The 23760-nt window shown below is 38.8% G+C and overlaps 2 protein-coding genes across 3 annotated transcripts in view; both read right to left on the reverse strand.

The window, feature by feature from the left end:
• Window positions 1-7514, reverse strand: part of RIN3 (Ras and Rab interactor 3) — a 67864-nt gene extending 60350 nt beyond the window's left edge. The window contains exon 1 of the mRNA XM_071557645.1: window positions 7136-7514. Coding sequence (XP_071413746.1) covers window positions 7136-7182 — 47 coding nt within the window. The 5' untranslated portion in view covers window positions 7183-7514. The remainder of the gene's footprint in view (window positions 1-7135) is intronic.
• Window positions 7515-10997: 3483 nt separating this feature from the next.
• SLC24A4 (solute carrier family 24 member 4) overlaps window positions 10998-23760 on the reverse strand; it is a 94648-nt gene continuing 81885 nt past the window's right edge. For both annotated transcript variants that reach the window (XM_071557646.1, XM_071557647.1), the window contains exons 13-17: window positions 22068-22234; window positions 21682-21796; window positions 19400-19512; window positions 18724-18789; window positions 10998-17099 (exon numbers count right to left, since the gene is read on the reverse strand). In XM_071557646.1, coding sequence (XP_071413747.1) covers window positions 16947-17099; window positions 18724-18789; window positions 19400-19512; window positions 21682-21796; window positions 22068-22234 — 614 coding nt within the window. In that variant the 3' untranslated portion in view covers window positions 10998-16946. The remainder of the gene's footprint in view (window positions 17100-18723; window positions 18790-19399; window positions 19513-21681; window positions 21797-22067; window positions 22235-23760) is intronic.

Raw genomic sequence — 23760 nt, forward strand, 5'->3', positions numbered from 1 at the left:
GCAGCTACAATATTTAGTATATTAAGTGACACTCGTAGTCCTATGTTATTTGCACAGGTTAAACAGCTCTACTTCCTCGACCACAGCTACTTTGCAGCGCTGTGTTATCAGGTACTTTCACAGAAACACCACCCCACCACCAAACTTCACAGTTAAAAGACACGAGGCTGAAAGCTTGCCTTTGCTTCTCTGAGACATAAGCACCTGACAACCTGGGATGGATTCTGAATTCAGGCAGCTCTAATTCCAGAGAGTTACTTCCGACTGACATCAGTGCATGGCTCCAATTGAACCATGTGCATCTGTATGTTTTAGGGATTCCCCCTGTTGGAGGAGAGAATGAGCTTGGCACTTGTGTTCCTGCATTGTAATGGATGCCAAAGGGAGTGCTGGAGGGGAGAGTGGGGTGCCAAGGGTCTTGGCAGAAAAGACAGCATGCACACAAGCAACCTCGTGTAATAGCCCATGCTCCTCCATAGGAGCAACCACAGCACAAGGACAACTCTTTCCTACCCTGTGTATCACAGGCAGCCCTTTTTGGCAGAGAAGCATAGAAATGGTTTGACAGACATGTTTTAACCCCTGCAGACCCTGTGCAGCTTATTTGGTAGAGTTCTCATGGATGCCTGTCTGCCTGTTCAGCTGTCTTCTTCTCACTGCTTCTCTTTGTGCAGCTAGATCAATGCCAGAGCCAGGGTGTGCTCAGCACCCTTACATCTCCCACTTTCCGGTATAAATGTGTCCCACCTCTGTAACAATGAATTTCAGAGTACTCCCCTGCTGGCTGGCTCTCCTGGAATTGCTGTGCACCCTTGTTCAAGTGGTGTGCATGCAGGACAGGACTCGGTCACATATGTCCCCCTCAGGCATTTTGCTCTTCAAATTCATGGGCAGCCCCCATTGATTTCACCCCACAAGTGCCATCCTGTGTCCCCCGTGGCCCATGGCTAGTAATGCTAGTAAACTGGCCTAGCTTTGAACACGTTCTACAGCTCAGAGAAATTAGTCAGAAACCCAGGACATGCCCACTGGGACATGCCCACTGTACAGGCATTGCCTCCTCTCATTCAGTAAACTCTGGAGAAGAAAACATCTTCACTAAATCTCTTATGTACCACCTGTGCCCAAATTTAAAGAAAGACATTTTCTCATACAGGCAGACAGGCAGGAATTATTTTAGAATATTAATGTTTGAAGGTGTGTAATGACCAGCAAATATTAACACTGGCAAAACCCCCATCTGAACACATACACCCCCTCCCTCCCCATCTTAAAGTTTTTAGAAATGTAATTGGAGAAACAAAAAGTTGGAGAATTTTGATCTCCTCATCCTCAAAGTAAACATGCCATAAGGGCTATTTGTCACAAAATACATATAATTGACTAGCAGAATTTCTGCTGTAGATCCTGCAACCTTGAGAAACAGATATATGTACCCTCCCTGAATAGAATGGTGACTTTCAAGCCATTCTTCTGTTAACATCAGAATTATTTTAGTTAATAAATTCTTACATTGCACTGGTGACTATAGTGCTGATACTAAGCTATTATTTGTTCTGTGATAACTGTGGTACATGGAGCATAAGACCAACAAGCTTGAGGCCTTGATTTTTGAAAATTAGCACCATTTACTTAGGGGTCTGCTTATCTGTGTTGCTATACCCTTCCCAGTCCTCCCTAAGGATAAGGGTATGTTCACAGCTGGACAGGGCCCTTACCTCTCTTGTCTCAAACTGACCCAGTAATGCAACATGTGGGTGTGGCAAATGGAAGTAGCATCCTTGAGGAGAAACTCATCCACAACCCAACTGCCTTGGCAGCCAGTCAAAACCTCATGGATGAAGACAGTGGAGAAGGAGAAGAGAGGTGCATTTTTTACTTGCTTACCAGAAAAGAGATTCTGTAGGGACCTGAGAGAGATCACAGGAGCTCCTTGGAGGATGCATATGTGGGGGTGGGTGGACAGATTGAACTAAAGACAACTGAGGGATTTTGTCTAGGTCCTACCTGGCTCTAGATGAGAATTTACTCTGGAGATTCCACTTCAGTTACTCATGCTGAAATTCCTGCCCAACACCATAGAAAAAAGTTAATCTCAAAATCAGGATTAGGAAGTAATCTAGGACACAGACTGAGTTGCAGACCACCGCAGATCAGTGCCTGTTCTGAGATCCAAGAACTGCAATTTAATTGCCCTTTCAGCATGACTTTGCATTAACTGCTTCCACTGGTCTTGAAGGCCTTCTTAACCTGCTCTTCTGCAATGACACAATGTTTCTTTTCATTCTTGTTTTCTCAGTTTTGATCTGCAACTATTCAGAAAGAGAAATCTGACGTCTTTTTTGGTAGTATGAATACTTTAAAACTACAGAATATTATGCTTTTCTTTTTTTTTTTTTAATGATTTTTATCTAATGATCAAACATCTCAGGTTTGTAACATTCCCCAGGAGTCCCTTCCACATAAGGCCCAGATAAGCCCGATGATCTAGTTTCTGCTCTGAACAGCAGGGCTGCCAAGACCAGGTTCATCCCAGAACATCACACACCTTGTGACTGTAGGACCACATTGTACTGATGACAGCATAGCAAGAGGCATTATAACCTCTATGCAGCCTTCTGGAGAACATGTGCTAAATGTCCTTTCCCCTAGTTCATTCTAATTCTAAATCTAATTAGAAAGAATATAATGACTTTTTAAATATATAAATTCAGTGTCATTAATTTGTAATTTCTCACAAAGGGCAACTTAAACAATCACAAACATACAGACACTCTCCTCTACATGAGTGCCTTTGGGATACAGTTGGGAAAGTGTGATAGACTTCCGGGACACCAAGGGCTTTTGATGACCATATCTACCCTCTACTCACAGATCCATCTGCACTAGAATTTGATCAGTCATTCCAGACAGCTGCCATTTCTTTCTAATTATCCTTCCAAAGAGCTATTTCTTCTATTCTCAAATGCAAAAAATGTTCTCCCTTTAAAATTATAAAGGCTAAAAATCTGTGATGGATCATATTTTGTCCAAGTTTAACTGAGGCACTTTGGGTTCTGTGCTCCCTACCAATAAAACCAGACAATCATTTAAAGTTCTGGTATGGGATCTTGCTACTTTTTTTTTTTAGCCGACTTAATGGATTTGGTTTAGGTATTGGCTTTTATGTCTACTTTTTCAGGTAATTTTAGAGATTCTTTTGGATCTCACAATCCTATATTGTTGATCTCAGAAAAGCCACCTATATTTACTGATGGTTGAGTTAAAATATAGTCCTACTAGCATTTGGAAAAATGCCATGAAACGGATAAACTCTGAGGTATCTGGACTATGTATGTGTAGTTTGATAAGGGATAGAACCAGCCCAAATATTAGTCAAGCAACCCTCACAGTTACTCTCCAGAACACAAAATTCCATGTATGCCTGTACACACAGAACAAGAGAGATGGACACAACATATGCATACATTTTTCAGCTTATGTTGCCCCTAGGTTGGAAAGTCAACAATACAAACCAGCACGTAGCCATTTAGGACAGGAAGTAAAAAACTATATTTAGCTGAAACCATAGTAGAAAGTATATCATCAGAACAGTGCTTGCATTTTTGGCCCTGTTCCTATAAAGACTGGTATAAGACTGTCTGCAGTGATGAGAAGTTCCTACTCAGGGGCAATATTCCCAGTGTGGTCTGTCTACCAGCAAATAATGGGACAGTGGCCTCCTGTTCTACCACCAGAACCACTGCAGTGCTCCAAGATCCGCTAAGCTTGGCAAGTACTCCCTTAATGGAAGAGCTGGAAAGATCATGTAACAAATCGGTGTGGTTTTAAACATGCTTTTCTGTTAAATGAATTTCAGGAGATTTTTGTCTCCTCTCTGGACATAGCAAATTTGAGGAGCTTTGGAGAGCACCTCCTTCTTTGTATCTTTACAGTAATATGCTGATCTTGGTGCAATGCCTCTTGAGCACAAACGTTTCCTTCTTGAGAAGCACCATCCTCCCTGACTGGAAAGTGTTTCATTGCTTGACAGATAGCAGGTATATGATAACCTCGATTTGTTTCCGTGCCTGAGCTGTCCCTTTCCCACCTAAACGCCACATCTCGCATGTTCTAGGTCTAGACTTTTTTGAGCAGTACTTTGTATTGGGTCTGAGACTTCCTGAGTCTGTCAGGATTTGTTCCGCTGATTCAAATAAGCTTAGATTAAGCCCTTTACAAAGGAAGGGTTTTGAGGAGTTTTTAAGCACTGTTTTCTTGGTTCAAACCTCTAAATGTTGGTATTAGACTTATTTACTACACTGCAGAGACATATATGTAGCCTGGGTAGAAGAGTCACTTGATAACAAAGATTCTGTGGCCAACAAATATCTAAAAGCTTCCATTCCAGAAGAAGTCATGGGTTTGACAGCATGTTTGATAGGATCTCCACTCAGCTCTACATAGGAGATGAGACTAGACAATAAAAACAGCTCCTTTCGAAACTAAAATCTATGAATCTATCAGAGTTTTTCAGATTACAGATTCCTCCAGTGCTTGACCTCTTGATGTCTAAATTCATCACACAAAATCTGTTAATTGTGGTGGTGGGTTTTGTGCCAAAAAACATGTCACCAAAAAGATCCACAATCATTGCTTCCTTAGGTAATGTGGTGTGCCAGAAATTAAAACCACTGTGACCCATCCCAGCTACCTGAAACAGCCACTATCTCAAAGGATTAACAATATTTGCACATAACCTCTGTCTCAGCTCCTGTCTGCTCTACTCATCACCTCCCCCATACATTTGCCAGATGTTGGAGTGAAGGCATATATCTTTTCATGGAAACATGGTCACCATGGTCAAGCAGCTCACATTTCTCCAGATGTTTCGTGATCTCACCACTTACTAATGTTCCTTGGAGTTAGCCTGACTCAAGGTCAGAATTACCAGTTAAATTTCCCTGTTTCTCTCCCAACCCACTTTGGAACACTTTGATTAGACTGGTTTCTATTCAGTCCCTAGCTACACTTCTCCCTCATTCCTCTCTGAGTCGCTACTAATTCTGGAGGCAGAGTTCTCCCCAGTGTCTTTCTGTCATTTCACAGGTACAAATCAACAAAACCTCCTTATGTATTTTCTACAAGCAGAACAGACCCTTCAGTCATTACCAGGAATGGATACATGAATACTTCTCAAGTTGCTGGTGTACTTCTACAATTTGTACTGCCACAGTTTCTGTGCACAAGAAAGATTTCTCTTTTAAGTAACAACCTGAAGACTATGGTGAACTGAGATGCAATCTCAGCAATTGCTCATGCAATTTTTTATGCGTGGAATTTTAAAATCAGGTCCAGATATTCCATTGGCTGCTTGCCCGATGTTACCATATCTTTTGAAAGCTACCAACTTTATCACGAATATTTTGTGAAATTGGCACCTAATTAACTGTGACTGGAAATTAGCTAAACACTATCTAGAAATGTTTCTAATTCTGTAATGTATTGGAGGTCACTAGGTATACATGCTGAAGTGTAAATTTGAGGATCTTCACCGATATTATAGCATGCAAACGGAGAGAGTTAAAACGGCTTTTAAAATACCCAAGTTCTTTTTTATGGGTGGGAGATTGAAAATAAAGACAATCAGTTAATGAAACAAAAGGTCATTCTGTTAAATTATTCAAATGCTCAAAAATTTAAGAAGTATGCAGGCAGCATGACCATTGATGCTTCAATATTCCTCCAGCTACTTGATTTACAGGCCAAATCTAAAGTCTATGACTTGTTTACTTTCTCCTGCAACTTCAGATTGAAAGCAAACCTTTGCAAGCCTGTGGCTGCGTTCAGATGAGCTGAGAAAGTGATAAACAGAATATATCTTTCAGTTTATAATACTTAACAGCTTAACTATCACAAACGCAGGGAATGTCTGCAAAGGGCAAATTCTCTGGTTTACCACCTACTAAGTTCCTCTTGCCAGTCTACAGGGATTGAATGCTTACATTTTTATCTCAGTGTTTAACATTACATGGAACTGAGGAATTCCACCTTGAAGCAGGAGTGGCATAGTCCCACCTCATGCAAACAACTGAACAAGGCAAAAGTGGTGACAACTGTAATGCAGGGTTCTCCCGCCATCCCCCCCCTCCACGTGGGTATTTGGGAACAGTGCTGAGGTGAAACCAATGCACAGTAGCCTGTTAGCAGCAATTTTACCTCCCTTTTGACTGAATGTACTCCAAGTCTGGCAGCACCCTCAGTGACTGAAAGTGCAAATATCCCATATCTATCCACCCATACAGCCTCTTCTACTGGAGCCATCACAGGCATATCTGGGAGCTTTTATTCATGGGAAACAGGTTGTCTAACTGTGTCAAACAGGTAAGAAAAAGTCTTAATATCTGCTATTATTATGTTTTAACATGGAGGGGGTGACCAAAAGTTTCAGGCGCAATGTAATTTTCCTTTGATTGTTTACAATAGGAAACAGAAATGCTCAGTTTCAGCACAGGCTTTATGATACAACCAAGCCTTGGGAGTACTCCATCTTTATCCTGGAATCCCAGAAGCCAGCTAACTGTTGCCCCAGTCAAAACCTATTTTCCCTCCCTCTGTGTTTGCTTGGGGCTTGATCCTGCAAGGTGCAGTGTTTGTTGGCCAGGAGCAAGGAAAAGCCATAGTCTTTTCCTGACAGAAATTGCATTTGAGGTCTACTGGGAATCTGTGGACAGGGTTTGTGCATATCTTAGCATGCAGGAGCTGGAGTGACCATCAGTTCATAGTGATGAGCTCTTCTCCACTTCTGCATTTGAGCAGAAACAAAGCAAGCCTCCCAGAAAAGCTTTGTCACATTTCCCAAACCAGAGAACTCCCTTTTTCTGTCCTTTGCCCTAAACTGCAGCTTGGCATTAATCCTTCTTCTTCTTCTTCCCTAAATAGCTAAGATTCAAGCTAAATAAAAGTATTGCAGATTGTTTTTAGCTGGAACATGTTAGCTAAAGGAAATACTGTAAATTACAGCACAGTCTTGCCACACCATTGTGACTGTGTAGCTGATAACTCAGCAGCCAACTTACAAATGCAGCCGAGAACTCCTTGTTAAGGAAAGCAACAGTTATTAAAAATGAGCAGTCACTAAAAATTCAGGACTTACCCTGAGTCATCCCTGGCTCCCTTGTCTTCTGCTGATGTTTTCATCATTACAGCAAACTTTAAAACACTTTCTGTTTCACAGTGGCTTGAGAGTTCCTCGGTAAGAAAAGCAATTCCTTTCCATCGCTGAGCAGAACCTCCACATCCTCAGATTTTGTAGTGAAGATGGTATTTCAAGGGACGTCAGGGGGAGGATGTTTAAAACCAGCTTCGGACTCAGTAGTATCGGAGGGCAGAGGACTAAACAAGAGCTGAAATGAAAGCAAACTACCAAGAAGATCCAATTTTAGCCTCTCTTATTTCTACTTCCTGTATTTATATGAACAGGGGATTTCAGGAAGAGGCAGTCTTTGGTGGTCAAGGGTGTGTGTGTGAGAGAGAGTGTGTGTGTGTGTGTGTGTGTGTGTGTGTGTGTGTGTGTGCGCGCGCGCGTGTGTGTGTGAGAGAGAGAGAGAGAGAGACTGTGTGTATGTGTGTTACAAAGCCATATTTAGTAGTGCAGGCAGGTTAACCTTATTGGAAAGAGGGGCCTGAGACTGTCAACTTACTTGTTTCTCTAACTTAAGTAAGTTTCAGGGAAAATTGTTTTGCAGACCACAGGTATATCAGGAGGCAACGGAGCAGAGTGAACTTTGTAAAGGATTTTGTAAGGCAGCAAAGCAGTAAGTCTCTGTCTGCAAATTCCTGAAGCATGTGTATTTCTGCTGCTTGAGTAACTGGAACCAGATGGAGCTTGGAAACCTTTATATTTACACAGGACCTGAGAAAATGAAATGTCTAACACTGGCAGAGGACAGCTTCACAAAAACACTCCCAGTTAAAGCAAAAGCTAATGATAAGCTTGTATGACTGCTAGTAAATGAATAGCTCTACATGCTGTGAAGCTGCAGTCAGTCTCAGAGTACGTTTGACCTGGAGTTATTGAAGTGATCAGGCAGTGTTTGCTATATGGGAAACGAGACCAAATACAGAACAGCTCTGGAAGCTGGGGACTGACAGATGTGCTGCCAGACAGGGCTGGTGGTACTCCTATTTGGCAACCCCATTGTTTCAGAAATATTTGATGTCAGGAGAATACATAATGGAAAAAATAAGGCAAAAGTAGGAAGCAGAGGTGGAGAAAAGCAATTGCATGGAATGAAGAGAGAAACAAAGGTACCCTTTTGCCCTTTTTATCTTAAGAAGGAATTTCTTCAGCTTTCTAAAAATAGATTGTGCCATCCAGTGCACAGCAGAAATGCAAATGCCAGGGCATTACCTATGTATTGGCAAGAGGGAAACTAGATCTCAGTGTAGAAGACAGAACAATTCTGCTGTCACTGAGCTAGGGAGAGTCCGGGTGTCCTTTACTATTACCAAGTCACACCCTCTGTGTATTACAATACTAAATTTTCCAAGTTTTTCATTATTTGAATTCCCACCTGATTTTTTGCCTTATCTAGTTTTAAATTTTCAGCATTTCATAATGCTCTTTTCTCCAAATTAAGGACCTCCTTGCTCCACCTCCTGGAGTAATTTTCAGGCAATGGCAAAGTCATTCAATGAAGAATTTAGTTCTCTTAGGCAATCAGGTTGGCTGAGATTCATTTAATCCTTACTACAGGCTTGTCAGATCTCAGCTCTGAATTCTTCTGTGGATTCTGGGCACAGAAGTCTAAGAAAAAAATATGTTCTAGATTTTCTCACCAGCTGGGCACCTTTGAAATGCACCTGAGGCATTGGCATAAGAACAATCTACATGCCACACACAAATTCAGCTCTATCCCACATTTCCATTTCCCTCCTCTGCAATTCGGCAGGCACCAGGCTCAGTCAGCAATTACCATTGCTTTGCTGGAAAATAAGTTTGCTGAGACAAAAAACTGTAAAGTTGGACTGCTTGCATGGACATCCTCAGATGGGAAAACTTGTTCATGCAAATAGGCAGCTGTCTTAGGTGAAGATCTAAGATTTCCCAAATGCAGAATATCAGAGGGCACTAGACAAATCCATTGATACTTTTAGGGAAGCAGAGACAAAATTACTAGAACTATTAAAAAGACTTGTGTAATGGGAATAAAATTGCAAAAATACAGAATACAAAAATCCAGTATTTTGGTGCCATCTCAGTTTCATATGATTTGACCAAACTATTTAATATTGTTTCCAATGTAAAGAATCAAGTTTCAGAAATGTGAAGGTTGGAAATTTGTTTTGTTAAAGATATTGACCAAATTTAATTTTTTAAAAATCTCACAGTTTTCTGCAAAGAACTCAGTATTTCTGTAATATATTTAAAATATGAAAATCAAGGCAAATTGCAATGTAAGAAATTTTGTCTGGGCTTTACTAGGTGTTTTTTAAACCAGAGATTTGATAGGTTTGGAAAGTGACACTGTGTGAATGTGATAGGCTCTGGAAGTAAACAATTATACAAAAGCTGTTGACAAAATAACATCCAGTTAATTGAAATTGACGCTCCTCTGTGTTAAATCCAAGATGAATGGAGGAATTCATGTCTTTTCTAGGATTGATTCACCCTTTCCATCATAAGCCACAGCCTGGTGCAGCCCCTTTTTCTAATTTTATGCAGCTGAGTTGGAAAGGTTTAAAAATGGCTTATGGGGGAAGCCATTAAGTACAATGAGCACTTTGGGTATAATAAAGTGCTCTCAGCATATGCAGACATTACATGACAGTTCTGCTTTCCATACAGTAGGAAGGGGCTGCATCAATAATATGGTATAAGAGCCCATAGGAATTGTCATGCCTATTGTGTCACTAATCCATGGATTATGCGCCTTTTATAGAGCCTATTACATAAGAGATCATGATGGGTCATCATGTCAAGGATGCAAGGATTAAAAGAAGAGATATTTTTCACATTCAGATACTGATTCTTGAAAGTTAATTCAGTGTACAAGAAGGAACCTTTTCTTTCTCCAGCTTAGAAAAATTCAGCCTAGCATACACTAAAGAATGTACCCTTATGTAAAAATCAAAGACTGCAGGATATCCCCCATAAGACTCTTCTGTAGATGCACAAAAGCCCACAGTGGTTAATGACAGTTTTACACAGCAATAAGGATTCCAGTCTCATGCACAGTGCTTAAGAAAAATAAGATCAAGCTTTGTTTTACCTTGCATCTCCTGGTTGTAAACTGCTTAGGAGTACTCATGAGAAGACTTGTCTAATGAAACTGTTAATACACCAGACCATGTGATGGAGTTAACACTTAGCTACTCTTTTTCTCCTTTTTTGCATTTAAAAGCTTTTTATGAGCCCAGAATAGACTATACCAGAGCCTATGTACATATATACCAGAAGTCACCAGACCCTGAGGTGGACTACAAGGATGTTGGAGATGGGCAGTCAAGGGTAAGAAGGAGTTATCTCCAGAGACTGGGTAACTGGGACAGGAAAATAGTACCGTGCAGCCTTCAGACCTTGGTTTCAACCCCTCTGCAACATCCAGTACTGTGTGAACCTGCTGGACACCACTGTACAGTGGGACAAAGCAGCCAAAATGCTCTTGCTCGGGGTTTTTCTGAGCTGGTATAATTGTTTCTGCCTCACTAGAGCAAACTGTGTTCTCAGCAAATCACACATTTCTAGTCCTAAAGGAGTAAATTGTGTGTTTTAGATTTGCTGCAAGTCAAACTGAAACACTTAACTCACTCCAAATAATGGCTTGATCCAAGCAATACTCCCTGGAATACATGAAAATGTGGGCCTTCTGTCATTCAGTTCAGCAAGGTCCAGATTTCACCACAATAGTACAGGCACATGTCCTATTAGGGTCCTGAAATTTTAGATTTTCAACAATAAATATGAGAATGTTTCCCATCTTCTCATCATGTGAGAAAAAAACAGAAACACTCTAGTTGTTTATATAATTTATTGATAGTGTACATATTTTTATATAGTGCATTATAATACTGACTGCTATAATCTTTATAAATGCTGAGTTAACTATTTTTTAAAATTCTCACAACAAAAATAATCAAATTTCATGCCAACATTTTGTAACAAATTATCACATTAAATCCATTTGGATTCCATAACATATTTATCTGTACAATGGACCCCATATCACAGAGCATTCACAGTGCATAAGGTCACAGTCGTTGAAAAAATAAATAACATGAGAGATTTCTGTTATTTACAGTTTACAAACCCATCCCTTTCTGTTTTTAGAGTAAGCAGTTCTAGAAAGTTCTAATAATATTTAAAGAGGTATTGCACCTCCTAAGGGTGCACTACAAATGCCTGCAAGTATGAAACACAGGTTTTCAAAAGGTTCAGAATTTATTTTAGTGATCATAAATGATTTTAAACACTTTTTTGCAATTGAGGAGATAGTGTGAGCCAAATTCTGTGCTCAGTTCCACTGATACAAATTTGTGCCAACTACTGGGACATTAATGGACACTGGCACCACTCCCAAGACATGAAGGCAAGAATTTGGTCATAACCTTGCTGCAGTTACAGCCATTTGAAACAGAGATGCTGCTGGGGAAGGAGATTTACAAGTGTTCTTTGCCTACATAACTGGTGTATGAATGAAGGCCATAATCTTACCGTAAAAATTCTCAGAAAGGAAGAATCTTTATTGTTGTTATTAATCTTTCTGGAGATTGTACCTGTCTAGTTTTCATATATTCTGATACCTTTAGAATTTGTCACCATGTCTAGTGCTATAAATCAGTCTTTAGATTCGTCCTTCAAGTTTATCAAGACCATCTCACTGATAGGATGGCAATGATTGCCTACATTCTTTGTGCAAGTGAAAAAGGAAAATAAATGGGATTAAATTCAAACTGGCAATTCTTGTAAGAAAATGTCCAAATGGGATTAGTTTCCCATAATCATTCATTTCTTTCAGACAGTGCACTGTATGTCAGAAGTATGGTAGCAAGCAGAACCCCATGAGGAACAAATTGCCACAATCACTACACATCTCAGCCCATTGAGAAGCGGCTGCACGAGTCTCACATGTCAGGACAGCGATGTATAGGACTTCACAGATTTCTCTGGGGAGAAAACATCAGGACCACAGGGGGAAATGTGAGAAGAGTGTGTGCTCAAGTTATTCAAAAGGAGGTTTATAAATATGTACACAGTAGGTCAGACACTGGAATGCACACATCAGCTGAATGGCATTCTTCTCTGGAGCGGCACATTGATCCCTTGTATACAGATTTTTGAAATAGTTCAAGGGAATAATAAAGGGCTTGATACAGAATTGCTGGAAGTAAATGTTGTCATTTACCTGTGTAGCCATCACATAAATCTCCCCACCCAATAAAACGAAAACTGTGGAGTTGAGACTCAGAGAAACAGAAGGAAATTGTGCAGCAAATGCATGAGCTGCAGAGATTTTTCTTCTGGGTGTTTATACACAAATAACTGAGAGAGACCTGAGGTTTGCAAAGATAGATCATGCTCAAAGGTGATGTATTTCAGTTAGGAAGATTCTTTGGTTTCACCTGGTTAGCAGTTATTTTAGTGTCTGTTTCATATTCCATTAGGTCTGATCTTTCCTTGGCATGAATAATCAGGCAGTATTTATACAGCTTAAAGCACTCTACCAAAACCAACTAACAGTAGGACACAAGTAAATGGCATTACAATTGCAAGAAATCCAAGAAAGGAAGACAACAAAACTCATGGTGGATTTGTGCAGCTAGAGCAAACACATAATAGAGAAAAGTGCAATTAAAGCACAGTCACAAGGGAAATCAAAGACAGAACAGAATCTTCTCTATAATTGCTAAGTATTAGATTAGTAAAGACCTTTTCTATTTGTTTATATGTTGACAGAAAGTTTACAAATATAATCTAAATCCAGAAACTGATTTTATGTTTGCTACAGCAAGCATATAAAAACAAAATAAAATTGGCACGCCAATGACTGAGCCAGGAGAAAGGTGTTGACTATGCTGTACCTGTTGGGAAGACTTCAGGTGTTCTTCTAGGCCAGACTTCAGGCCAGAGAGCAGCCCTTAGATCATCAAATAGACATTAAGAAAGCCATATCTGTAGCTTCTTAGATTTAGATACATAGATCCTGAGCTTGAAATCTTTACTCAAGCAATATTTATAATACAGTACAATTATGGTAAATAAATGGAATGAAACACTGCTGAACTCCCACTTGCTACAGACAAGACTGCACCCTGTGGGTCTGTGTGGGACTGTGATACTCCAGGGGAACTGCAGCAGAAAAAGAGCTGCTGAAAGCCCTCCTTGGCCAGCTGTATTTCAGTTTTGATCCTGCTCTTACACACATGGACAGATGCACAGTTTGGAAGTTTGAGATAAGGAATGTGTTCTCTTATTTACAAGAGTGGAAATAGAACGTGGTATCAGCACAGCAGAGGCCCGCAGATTCTGGTCAAACCTTTTAATTTGAGGAAGAAACAAAATACAGATCTGAATATGACAGAAAACCCAGAAACCATGTTCTCCTGTTGTCTTAGAACACAATCCAGCAAGGCACTTGGATATATGCTTAGCTGTAAGAATGGAATCAAACCTACTGAAGTTAAGCTTTGCTGGATATGGGATATCTTTTTCTGAATTGTATTACTTTTCAGTGTCAGTATGCTGGCAAATTTCAGATCACAGTAACAGTTTTCCCTCTCACATCCACCAGCTTTCTTTTCACTCTTGAGCTGAACATTAACTCACAGAACATTGCAACATACATTCCAAACTCAGCCAGCTAACTTTTGCAATGGTTAATAAAACAAAAGGGCTGCAAAATTTTACAGACACAACCTGAACAGCTGCAGGATAGAACTGTATGAATTGTAGAGAGCCAAGCACAAATCACTCCTTTTCTTGAATTGAAAATTGCAAAGTTTGTAATGGTTTCCTGACTACACATGCCAACCTTTTCTTCTTTCCTTTTTTTCTTTTTTTTTCTTGTATACATGTAAAAGGCACTAATCTGTTATATTCAGCAACAGCCTCCTGAATTACTGATACATTCTGATGTGGGTTTATCCGACATATAACCGCTTATCAATCAGATCTTTCTTGGACCATTCAGTTTACCTGCAGGGCTTGGTGTTACAACTCTCAATTTATTTTAGCATATGGACAATGACTGTTTGATAACCCTTTAAACTACTTTATCTGATTATGTGTCGTCAAGGCCCTGATACAGCATCTCATAATTCTTTGGCAAACAATACATCCTTGGTCATGTGGTGGTGCCAGAGGAGAATCCTAGTAATGTTATTTATAATGATAAGCACGGCATGATACCTGTCTCATAGCAGTAAATGCATGAGACTACCTCATGAAATACAGCATTAGAGTTCAATATAAATTGTCCTGAAGTGGGACTAGGTTCAGGGAGGGATGTAGATGACAGGACCAGCCACATGATTGAGGGCAGTACTACATTCTGAGACTGTTTCTTGCTAAAACACAACACTGTTTTTCTGGAGGAGGTGATATTCAGTTTAGGCAGAGTAATTCTAAATGATGTGTGAAGGACTCATGGCATTAACAAACATAAATTCGTGCATATTTGGGCTGGGGCCAGCTGCTACAGAAAAAAAATGATGTCCATATTCTTCCAAAGTTGCCTGGCTCAGAAATATGAAGGTACAGTACAATTTGCTATCTCTACCTTTGATGCCCTCATCACTGTCAACTCAGCTTTGACTAGGCTGACCAGGGGACAGCAGGGGAGAGAGTAAGACTAGAGGGGGATGGTCCTACAGCAGTATGCTGCAGTATGCTGCATTTTCACAGCCTTTCTGCAACAGAAGACTCAAAGACGAACATGAATTCCATCTTCTCAGCTTTATACTGCAGCAAAAATGTCTTGAATGCCTGGAAATGGGGTCATTGGCATAGTTGAGATAAAATATGTGTACTGCCATGCTTGCCTATTCAATAAAGCATTTAAATAATGCTGTATTTGTGGCCCTCTTTAGGACTGGCTTGTTTAAAGACATATTAAGGTGAGAAACCCTAAATGGATACTAATACTGACATTTGTAACAAAGTGTAAAGCAAATAAAAAATGTGTTGCTCTTTTTTTCTTTAGGAATATATTGAAAATATTTCAACAGCAGAATACACTCCTTAATTTCTACCAAAATATTTTTTAAAATAGCCTTAATTGTAAACATATTGGCTGGTGTAAACAGTATTCTGCATGTCAGCTGGCTAAACATAATTATCTGTCACTTGTCAAAAGAAGGAACTTTCAGAGTAAGTGCTTATTTACTAATGTTTTAAAGTATGTTCCCATTGACACAATTTTTTATATATAGTCTTAATGGTAAATATTAATACATTTAAAAACACATCAACTGTTAGTTGATAGGTTTGGTTTATAAACATTAAAAATTAAAAAAAATCTATGTATAAAGTTAACTGTGCTTCTTTAGAAACTTTATGTGATCATTCACATACAGTTTTAAAATGTTTTTAAAGTTTAGTAGCAATTCAAAATATGCTATCTCAGTAATTTGCAATTATATGACTGCTACAATGTGGAATGTCACCCCTTATTTTAAGACTCTGGGCTATGTCAATTACATCCAGAGTAATTCCTTATATCAGATTTAGGCTGGTGGAAAAGATATCAAAACTTGACATCTAGTTGGTGTTGAAAAGAAGTATATTGTGCTTCAAAACTTGCATGCAATCAAATCAAAGACCATATTCTCTTGACAGATTCGCTTTTCTCTATGTGATTCTTAATCTGCACTGCTCCATGACAGACACTCATCTTCATTAAGCTTCTGGGAAAAAAGGAAAAATGGTGAAGAATATACCAACTTCTTGACTAATGAAATAGACTTCTTCCTCCCACCAAGCAAATTGAATCAAATCCAATCATAATCAGGGTGGGTTTTGTCGTCAGAAAGTCTGGATTACAGTCAGCTACTACTCCTAGCTGATAACAATAACTGATAATTACTGAGCACCCATTTACATTTTATTTGTTTAGTTTCTTCTAAATTTATACAATGGGCTTACAATGGCCAATGCAAAGGTTTTTTTGTGGCATAATATTCCACAAATGTCAGTTTATGTGTACAGCATTCCTCAATAACAATAAAATATATTTTTCAAGTATGAATTTCTGCATGTAATTCTCTTCTTCAGTATGCAGATACTCTGACTTCTAGTGTGCATCATCACAAGTGATACAACATACAACCATTTCCTCTTCTTTCTCTGCCACATTGTTCATGTTCATTGAACAGAGTGATAAATACTCAACGTTGCTACCAAAAACTGTCAGTGCAGTTCCTTTATAAGCAGAGCACTTGAAGGGGGAAATGAAGTCCTCAACAGTGCATGCCATGATGTGTGCCTTGGACTTTCTGGTCCTGTAGCTGAGATATTTTGACTGAGCCAAGAAAAGTTCTGAACTTGTCTCTTATCCTTCCACGGAAAGTAAATGTCATAACCAAAAGAACTATAAAGACTTTTCTCCCATCCTCTTGCTAAGCTTCATGGTGGTTGATTGTCTGCAAAAGGAGAATGCAAACCACAATGCCCAGAATGGGCAAACAGAATGCCCAGAAATGGGTCCTTTTAGAGTTCTGCATAAGATCCACATAGCTTCATATCTGAGCAGCAGTACCCAAAGAAGAGGAAAATGCTTTGGTTGCCTTGAGCTAGCATGTTAAAAGGAAGGTATGCTTTCCTTCCATGTAGGTAAAAGTGCTTGTTAGCTGATGAAGCAGGAACGACACTCAAATTACTGATGGAAAGAAGGTAGAAATGTGAAATGCCTCCTGTCATTTATAGCATGTGTAATCAGAAGAATTTCAGTCTCTCTCTTTGTCGTGGTTTAAAGTTCTTCTCGGCACATAGGGAAGTTGACAAAGGTGAACACATTAAACTCTATCATTATAGATAAACATAGGAAAACGGCATAAAGAAACAACACGTAGATGCCTAATTTCTTGTCAAGTTTCCACTTATTTACATGGATTCCAAACACCTGCAAGCAAACAAAGTGTTAGTTAATTAAGCCCTGAAGGAGACTTTAGGAAACAACCATTATAAGCCAAAAATTAGTATTTTGAATTAGAATACATTCTCAGTATTTATAGCTAAAAAAGGAAATGTGGTTTTGTGATCAAGAAGAGCAATATAAAAGCCTCAACTAGGAACTCAGACTGTGGTCTGACTCTCAGTTGTCCCAAGATTGTTTTACAAAACAGTTAATGAACAAAAGTAGAGCATTGAATGAACTCAGGAATGTCCCTCCCTCAAGTGTTCCCCTGCAGATCCTTTATGTCCCAGTAGTACACCAGCACTTTCTTGCCCATTCTTTCAACAGCTCCAGAAGAGGTGCTTTCTCTGCTGTTTTGCTGTGCTCCAGAACTAAGGGGAGTAATAAGTCACAGGTAGCAAAGCAATTAAGTCCTCATGAAGACATCTATTTTGATGGTGTTGAGTGCCTCTAAATTATTATTTGTTTTGCTCAAAAATTCTCCACTGAGTTTTGCTGGGAAGGTCTGTGCAAATCAGGGTATTCAGCAGAACAAATGAGACAATAATAGAAGCCTCAAACTCAGCTGTTATGGCTTCTGCTATGAAAAGATTCTTTCCAGAAAAACATGAAGGGCTTGTGTACTAACACATCTGCATAATCTTCCCATTTTTTCCCAAAGTGCTGGTTACCAATATCCATGCAGTAACACCAGATACAATTCTCTACAGAACATCTTTGTTGTTTCACAGGCACTGTGCAGCATGGCAGACTGGGGATAAGACAAGAAAAGAAAAGAGCAGGCTCTCACACCTTATATATTGGATACATTAGGAAGTTAGTAGCAGAGTAAACATCCCTGGTCATTCTATCACTTAAGTCGTGCATAGGTGGTGTGAAGTTTTGTAAGACTGAGCTGTGCAACAGTGTGAGATCTCCAGTGATGATCCCCTCCTCATACAGAGCATCTACAAAGCCTCTCAGGCCACCAGTGAAAGACATGAGTATAAGTGGATATTTTATACCTTTTTGATTCCTTACACCTGATTTGATTCTTCCTAGAGAAGGTTCCCTGGGAGTCAGCAGGATCAGACCTTAAGTATCAGCAAAATTGACTTTTGAAACAGAATTATTTTTCCAGCTCTACAAGTTGTGTTATAAGAGCAAGTGTCTTACACTGAGGGAGACTTAACATGTCTGTTCAAAGTCTTGAGGTTCTCAGTCCTCCCTGACTAGTCTTCATTAAGGGTTTAAGCTACAGCACTTGATTAGTCCAGGCTGGTTTTGGAAATCAGAGATAAGGGCAAAGGGTAATGAACCATATCTGGATCTTGTTCCAGCATAAAGTAGAGACAGGTCTGGGGTATGGACACAAGACTAAAGAAGTACTACTGGATCCCACAATACCAACACTGAAATCTGTGTGACCCACAGATTCAGCATCTCTTTGCCAAATGCCAGATTTCAGTCCTCACTGAGGACAACGGTAGCTCTTCAAGTCATTGTATTGCTACAAGAATGAAACTTTACAAAAACCAATGCTAATTATTTCTATTTTGCCATTCTATAATGTGAAAATACCTAATAAGCATTTTGCAATTGGAATACTTGGAGATGCTCAAACACTTACAGTAAGTGCCACTGATCCTAGCAAAAGTCCAACTGAATAGACCAGTCCTTTGCTGTTTATCTTAACCTGTGGGAATTAGAAGAGACTTTTAAAATGCTCAGCATGTAACTGTGCTTTGGAGAATAAAAATCAATTTACTGATTTATAGTCCACCCTCTGTTTTGAATAGCGACACATACTTTAAACTATGCAAATCCGCAAGAGATTTATCCTAATGAAGAACATGAACATTAAGGAATCAAAGTGAATGTATAGCAATCCCATCTCCATTATAAAAAAAAAAGTCAGCATTTATAATGGGATTTATGTTAAAAAATGCTCAGAAGAGAGAGATATGCTGTTATTCTCATCTTACAGGTACATGGAGACAGAAAACTGTGCTGGAAGTTCTGTAGTGAGAAAATTATAGAGCCATGAACTACTCATGGCAGTATTTTTCTGCTATGCTGTGTAATATAGTTCAGTTGACAAACTGGAAATTAATTGTAGCGTGTGGAAGGAGAATTGCTTTCTTAACTTTGTGTTCCTTGGCAAAGAAATAACACCTTATTTAGCAACTAATGACATGCTCAGCAGGTTGTTTTGTTTATAACATATTTAATTTGCATACTTTCTTTTTAGGATTTTTTAAAAATAGAATAAAAGGAAAAATGATGGATTTGTCAAGTATACGTACGGTTGATCCATAATCAATCGCCATGGTCTGCAAACCCCATGGAACACCAAGTCCCACCAGAATGTCAAAGACATTGCTCCCTACTGTGTTGGATACTGCCATGTCACCAAGGCCTGCAGAGAAAAAAATCCAACAATTCTTCAATAAAATCAAAGTATATGACCATTACTCTGTGTACTAGGGGAAACCAAAGGGAATGATCTACATTGATGCAATCCCCTCTACAACTGGCTGGAGTATCTGAGGTAGGGAGACAATTTCCGTAACATCTGCACAACTTTGGAAAAGAGCATGTAAAAACTGTTCACTAACTACATCTTCCATCTGCCTTGGAGAGCCTTTACAGGGTGTGTGGTATCCATTTAGCATTTGAGTTCAATGTCAAAGTCTCATTCAGGTAGTCAGCAGCTACAGGGAATCTGCAGATTATGTACAGGATTTAGTCTATGGCTACATGACCTTTATATCATGTGAATGATGAAAAGAGATCCTGAAAATAACCCAAATAGATGGTTGTCAGAGATATTAAGGAATTCTGTGGTGCTCAATCAGTGATGATTTTACACTAGGAACAATAAAATGCTACAGGAAAGAAAAAGAAGAGGGAATGGTGATGAAGTAACTAGGCATTACTCAAAATCTACTTCTAATACTCATCACTGGATGGCATCTCATTCTGCACCACTGTCAATGACCATAAGGAAGGCAGAATTCTTCTCTGTCCCTGCTAATTTCCCTTAGGCACTGCCCTAACCACTGAATCACTTCCACAAAGTGAATCCTGGAAAAGTGGAACTCTGGTATAAATGGGACCTGTCCTACAAACAGTTTCAGAGTATACATGGAGAGGAGACAGACACTGCCACATCATAAATACAGTGTCTTCAACAGGAGCTTTCTGGGAGAAAGGCAATGCTTTGGACCCAAATTATGGTAGTGTTGATCTCTACAATCAGATATTTGTCTGCATTCTGTCAGTAAACAACTTGCTTGAATTCAGGTCCTGCAAAGTCCCTGTATTGTCTTTGAGGGAATTGGGTTGCTTTTTGCCAAGTTAGAGTTTACCTTCACTTTTAGAGGAAACAATCCTGCAGTAGTTTTGCCTAATACTATAGAAGAACTAATCTAAAGAAGCACCCTGTTAATTTAAAAAGGCAACATGTTTTCCTTGTTCTTGCAACAATCTGTTCACTTTAATAATACACATGGAAATTAATTTAGTAGGAAGGTGGTTCCGTAAAAATTTTGAATACTGTTTTTGTACTTTTTTTTGTGGTATTTTCCTGCTCACAACAAATGATACAATCTGGAAAATTAAATATTTTAAATATATAATACCTTAAAGCAAGTAACATTTAGCAGCACTACTTCTATCTGAAATTACAAATGTTGGGCTGTTGAGTAGTTAATTTAACACTGCATAACACTTTTGTTTGCCCAATGATGTGTGCTGGAGATCTCATTATCCAGAAGAAAAAAAATATGGGAAGGGAAAGAGTGGAACAGAATACAGTTAGGTAATTTCCTTATTCTACTACTGTGCAGGGGATCACACTGTCAGCTTTAATGTTTTTCAGCAACAGGAAGGGATGTTGCTACTGGTATTTTTCAAGTAAAAAAAGGAAATATAAACAAACTTAATCAAAATTTAAAGATACACGAGAATATCTTTGACAATTTCAAATGGACAGCTGAGGAGGACATAACTGAAACATATCTAAAACTCTTTTCAGTGTGGCTATTTGTATCTCCAAGTGGGAAAGAGGTCTGCATTTGGATGAGAAGTGCTCCTGGAGCAACACTGCTTCTGCTGGGTCCTCTGAAACCACTTCACTTCCCCGGGCTCAAGAGGTCTTCTAGAAATCAGTGTAAGTTTTACATGAACAAGTGTTGGTCAGTATATATTCCCCAATGTAGCTTTTAACAGCTGATATTCTAGTTTTGTCTGTGACTCTTATCTTTTTACCCTGGCTGATACATACCATGCATGGGATATCTGAGTGTTGAATTACCTTTAGAATGCTGGAATGCCCAGTCTCAATAAGCAAAAGATAACAGGACAGGGATTACTTTTTTGATTTATAATAATTAGCAAAGTGTTTTAGCTGTTAATGAGGCCCTGAAACAGCCAAAATAAAATTTAAATAAATTAAAATAAAATTAAATAAGAAAATAAAATAAAAGTATATAAAATTTTTTAAAATGGACAATTTTGTGTATGGAAGAAGCAAATCACAGAGCAAGTAAGTAAGATTGCAGTTATGATTCAGCAGACACAGTACCTTGTCTTGCTACTATTAAGCTGGCCATGCAGTCTGGGACACTTGTTCCTGCAGCCAGGAAAGTAATGCCCATGATCACATCTGGTATCCCAAGGGTGTATCCAATCACAGTCACCTGAACAACAAGGAAAGCAGATTAACTTACCGTATTTGAAAAGTCTCCTCATTCCAATACAGTTGTGGCTCACTCTTAAATTTAATTTCTGGTGTGGACCCTAACAGGATTAGACTCAGGGTACAGAAAGCCAAAATTATAATAATTAGAGTATGAGCTGAAGAGACTACACTACAATTACATGCCTTTCTATAACAAATGAACAAAAGATCCGTTATCTGTTTTGAGAAGCGCATTTCACTCAGCATGAAGTTCTGCTACGGACACTTACCATCCACACCATGAAGTAGGAGAACAAGGCAATCCAGAAAGTGGACAAGATGAATGTCAGCATAAAGCACTTCTCCCAGCGTGGTTTGCTGCAGTTTGGAATGGTGGTAAAGAGCAAGAATATCAATGGCCATGTCAAAACCCATTTAATTTTGTTCATTTTTCCATCTGCAGGACAAAGGAAAGAAACAGTTTAGCATTCCCATCACTATCCCAGGCCCAGTTACACATCTTTGAGCACAGCAGATGATCCCAGTAGGATGTTTACAATTGTGCATGTCAGCTCATTTTCCAGTGTAGCTTTCAACTAGACTTGACCTCATCACTCTCAGCCAAGTTCTTTATGCACATCCAGAATCTCACAGTTAAGCCTGCCAAGGTCAACATAAACCCTTGAAAGAATTGCAATGATTTATAAGCATGGCTGATTTTAAAACCAAAATTAAGTCAGGTTTGTTGCTCTTTCAAATGTCTGTATGACTATTAATCCAGAATTAAAAAAAAAAATAAACCAAAAGAAACAACCAAAACCCCCATTCATCTCACCTTAAAAGGAACACTGAAATACAAATAGTGAAAATAACTTGTACATTCTGTGCAGCTACAGAAAATACTCTCACAGAAAACAGAAGCACAGACAACCTATGAACATGGCAAACTTTTTTTCACACACCTCACTGTGCTCACTTGGGCAGAACTTGAAATAAACTATTAGGAGATCTAGAGTTGCTAACTTTCTCCAACTGCACACAGCACCACCTTAAGATGGTCTCTCATCTTCTGTAAAAGGAAACTGAATATAGTGACTCTCTGTATAAAGCTCTCCAAAATCAGATGGTGAGAAATACCCGAGAACTGTCATCACTGAAGACAAGTATGCACCTTCTCATTTTTAAAAAATTTATAGTACTGTAAATGTGTGCATAAATCTCAATACATAAAAGAGAATTATTTTATAATTGGGCCATAAGTAAATGGGTTACTACTTATATGGTTAATGAAGTATCCTTCGAGCAGGATAACAGATTTGTTTATCAGGCTAAATGAGAGTATCACAGCCAATATCATGGTCACTTTTATTTGGGTTTTCTTTACATTTTGCTAGAATTCTGATAGTAGGGATTTATTGCATTAACTGATACTGCTATGCATGAGATCTAGTAAAATGTGCCATTTTGTATAAAGTAATTGATAACATCGAAAAAAATTATCAGGTATGTCTTCACGTGAAGTTATTTAGTTGAATTATAAAGAGCAGTTAATAATCAGTGAAAGCTCCTATCAACTTTACCAGAAATTTTCTTTCAGCAAAGACTTTGAAATTTAGGATGTGTTTAAATGGGAATTTTTGTCAGTGAATTTAATTAGATTGGTATCATTCCTCTGGACCAATATATGTCAGATACAGTGAAACTAAATATTAAACATCTAAAAATTAATAATACTTTTGTAATTTATGAGGCTACTTACTAGTCTAATTTAACTTGGTGAGTCCAAATGGAAGTCTTCATTAGTTTACTTTGATACATATTCTAGCACTAAATTTTCTTGTCTGAGTTATGAAACAGCTTCTTAAGATTTCCACGTGAATTCAGAGGTACCATCACCCACAAGGAAATCTTAGACTAAGCTTGGCTCTTTTTTCACATTTAGCTGCTTGTAGCTGTGGAACTTGTAATGCATAGAACTACTGA

Source organism: Pithys albifrons, chromosome 6 (assembly GCF_047495875.1).
Source record: "Pithys albifrons albifrons isolate INPA30051 chromosome 6, PitAlb_v1, whole genome shotgun sequence".
NCBI classification, from domain to species: Eukaryota; Metazoa; Chordata; class Aves; order Passeriformes; family Thamnophilidae; genus Pithys; species Pithys albifrons.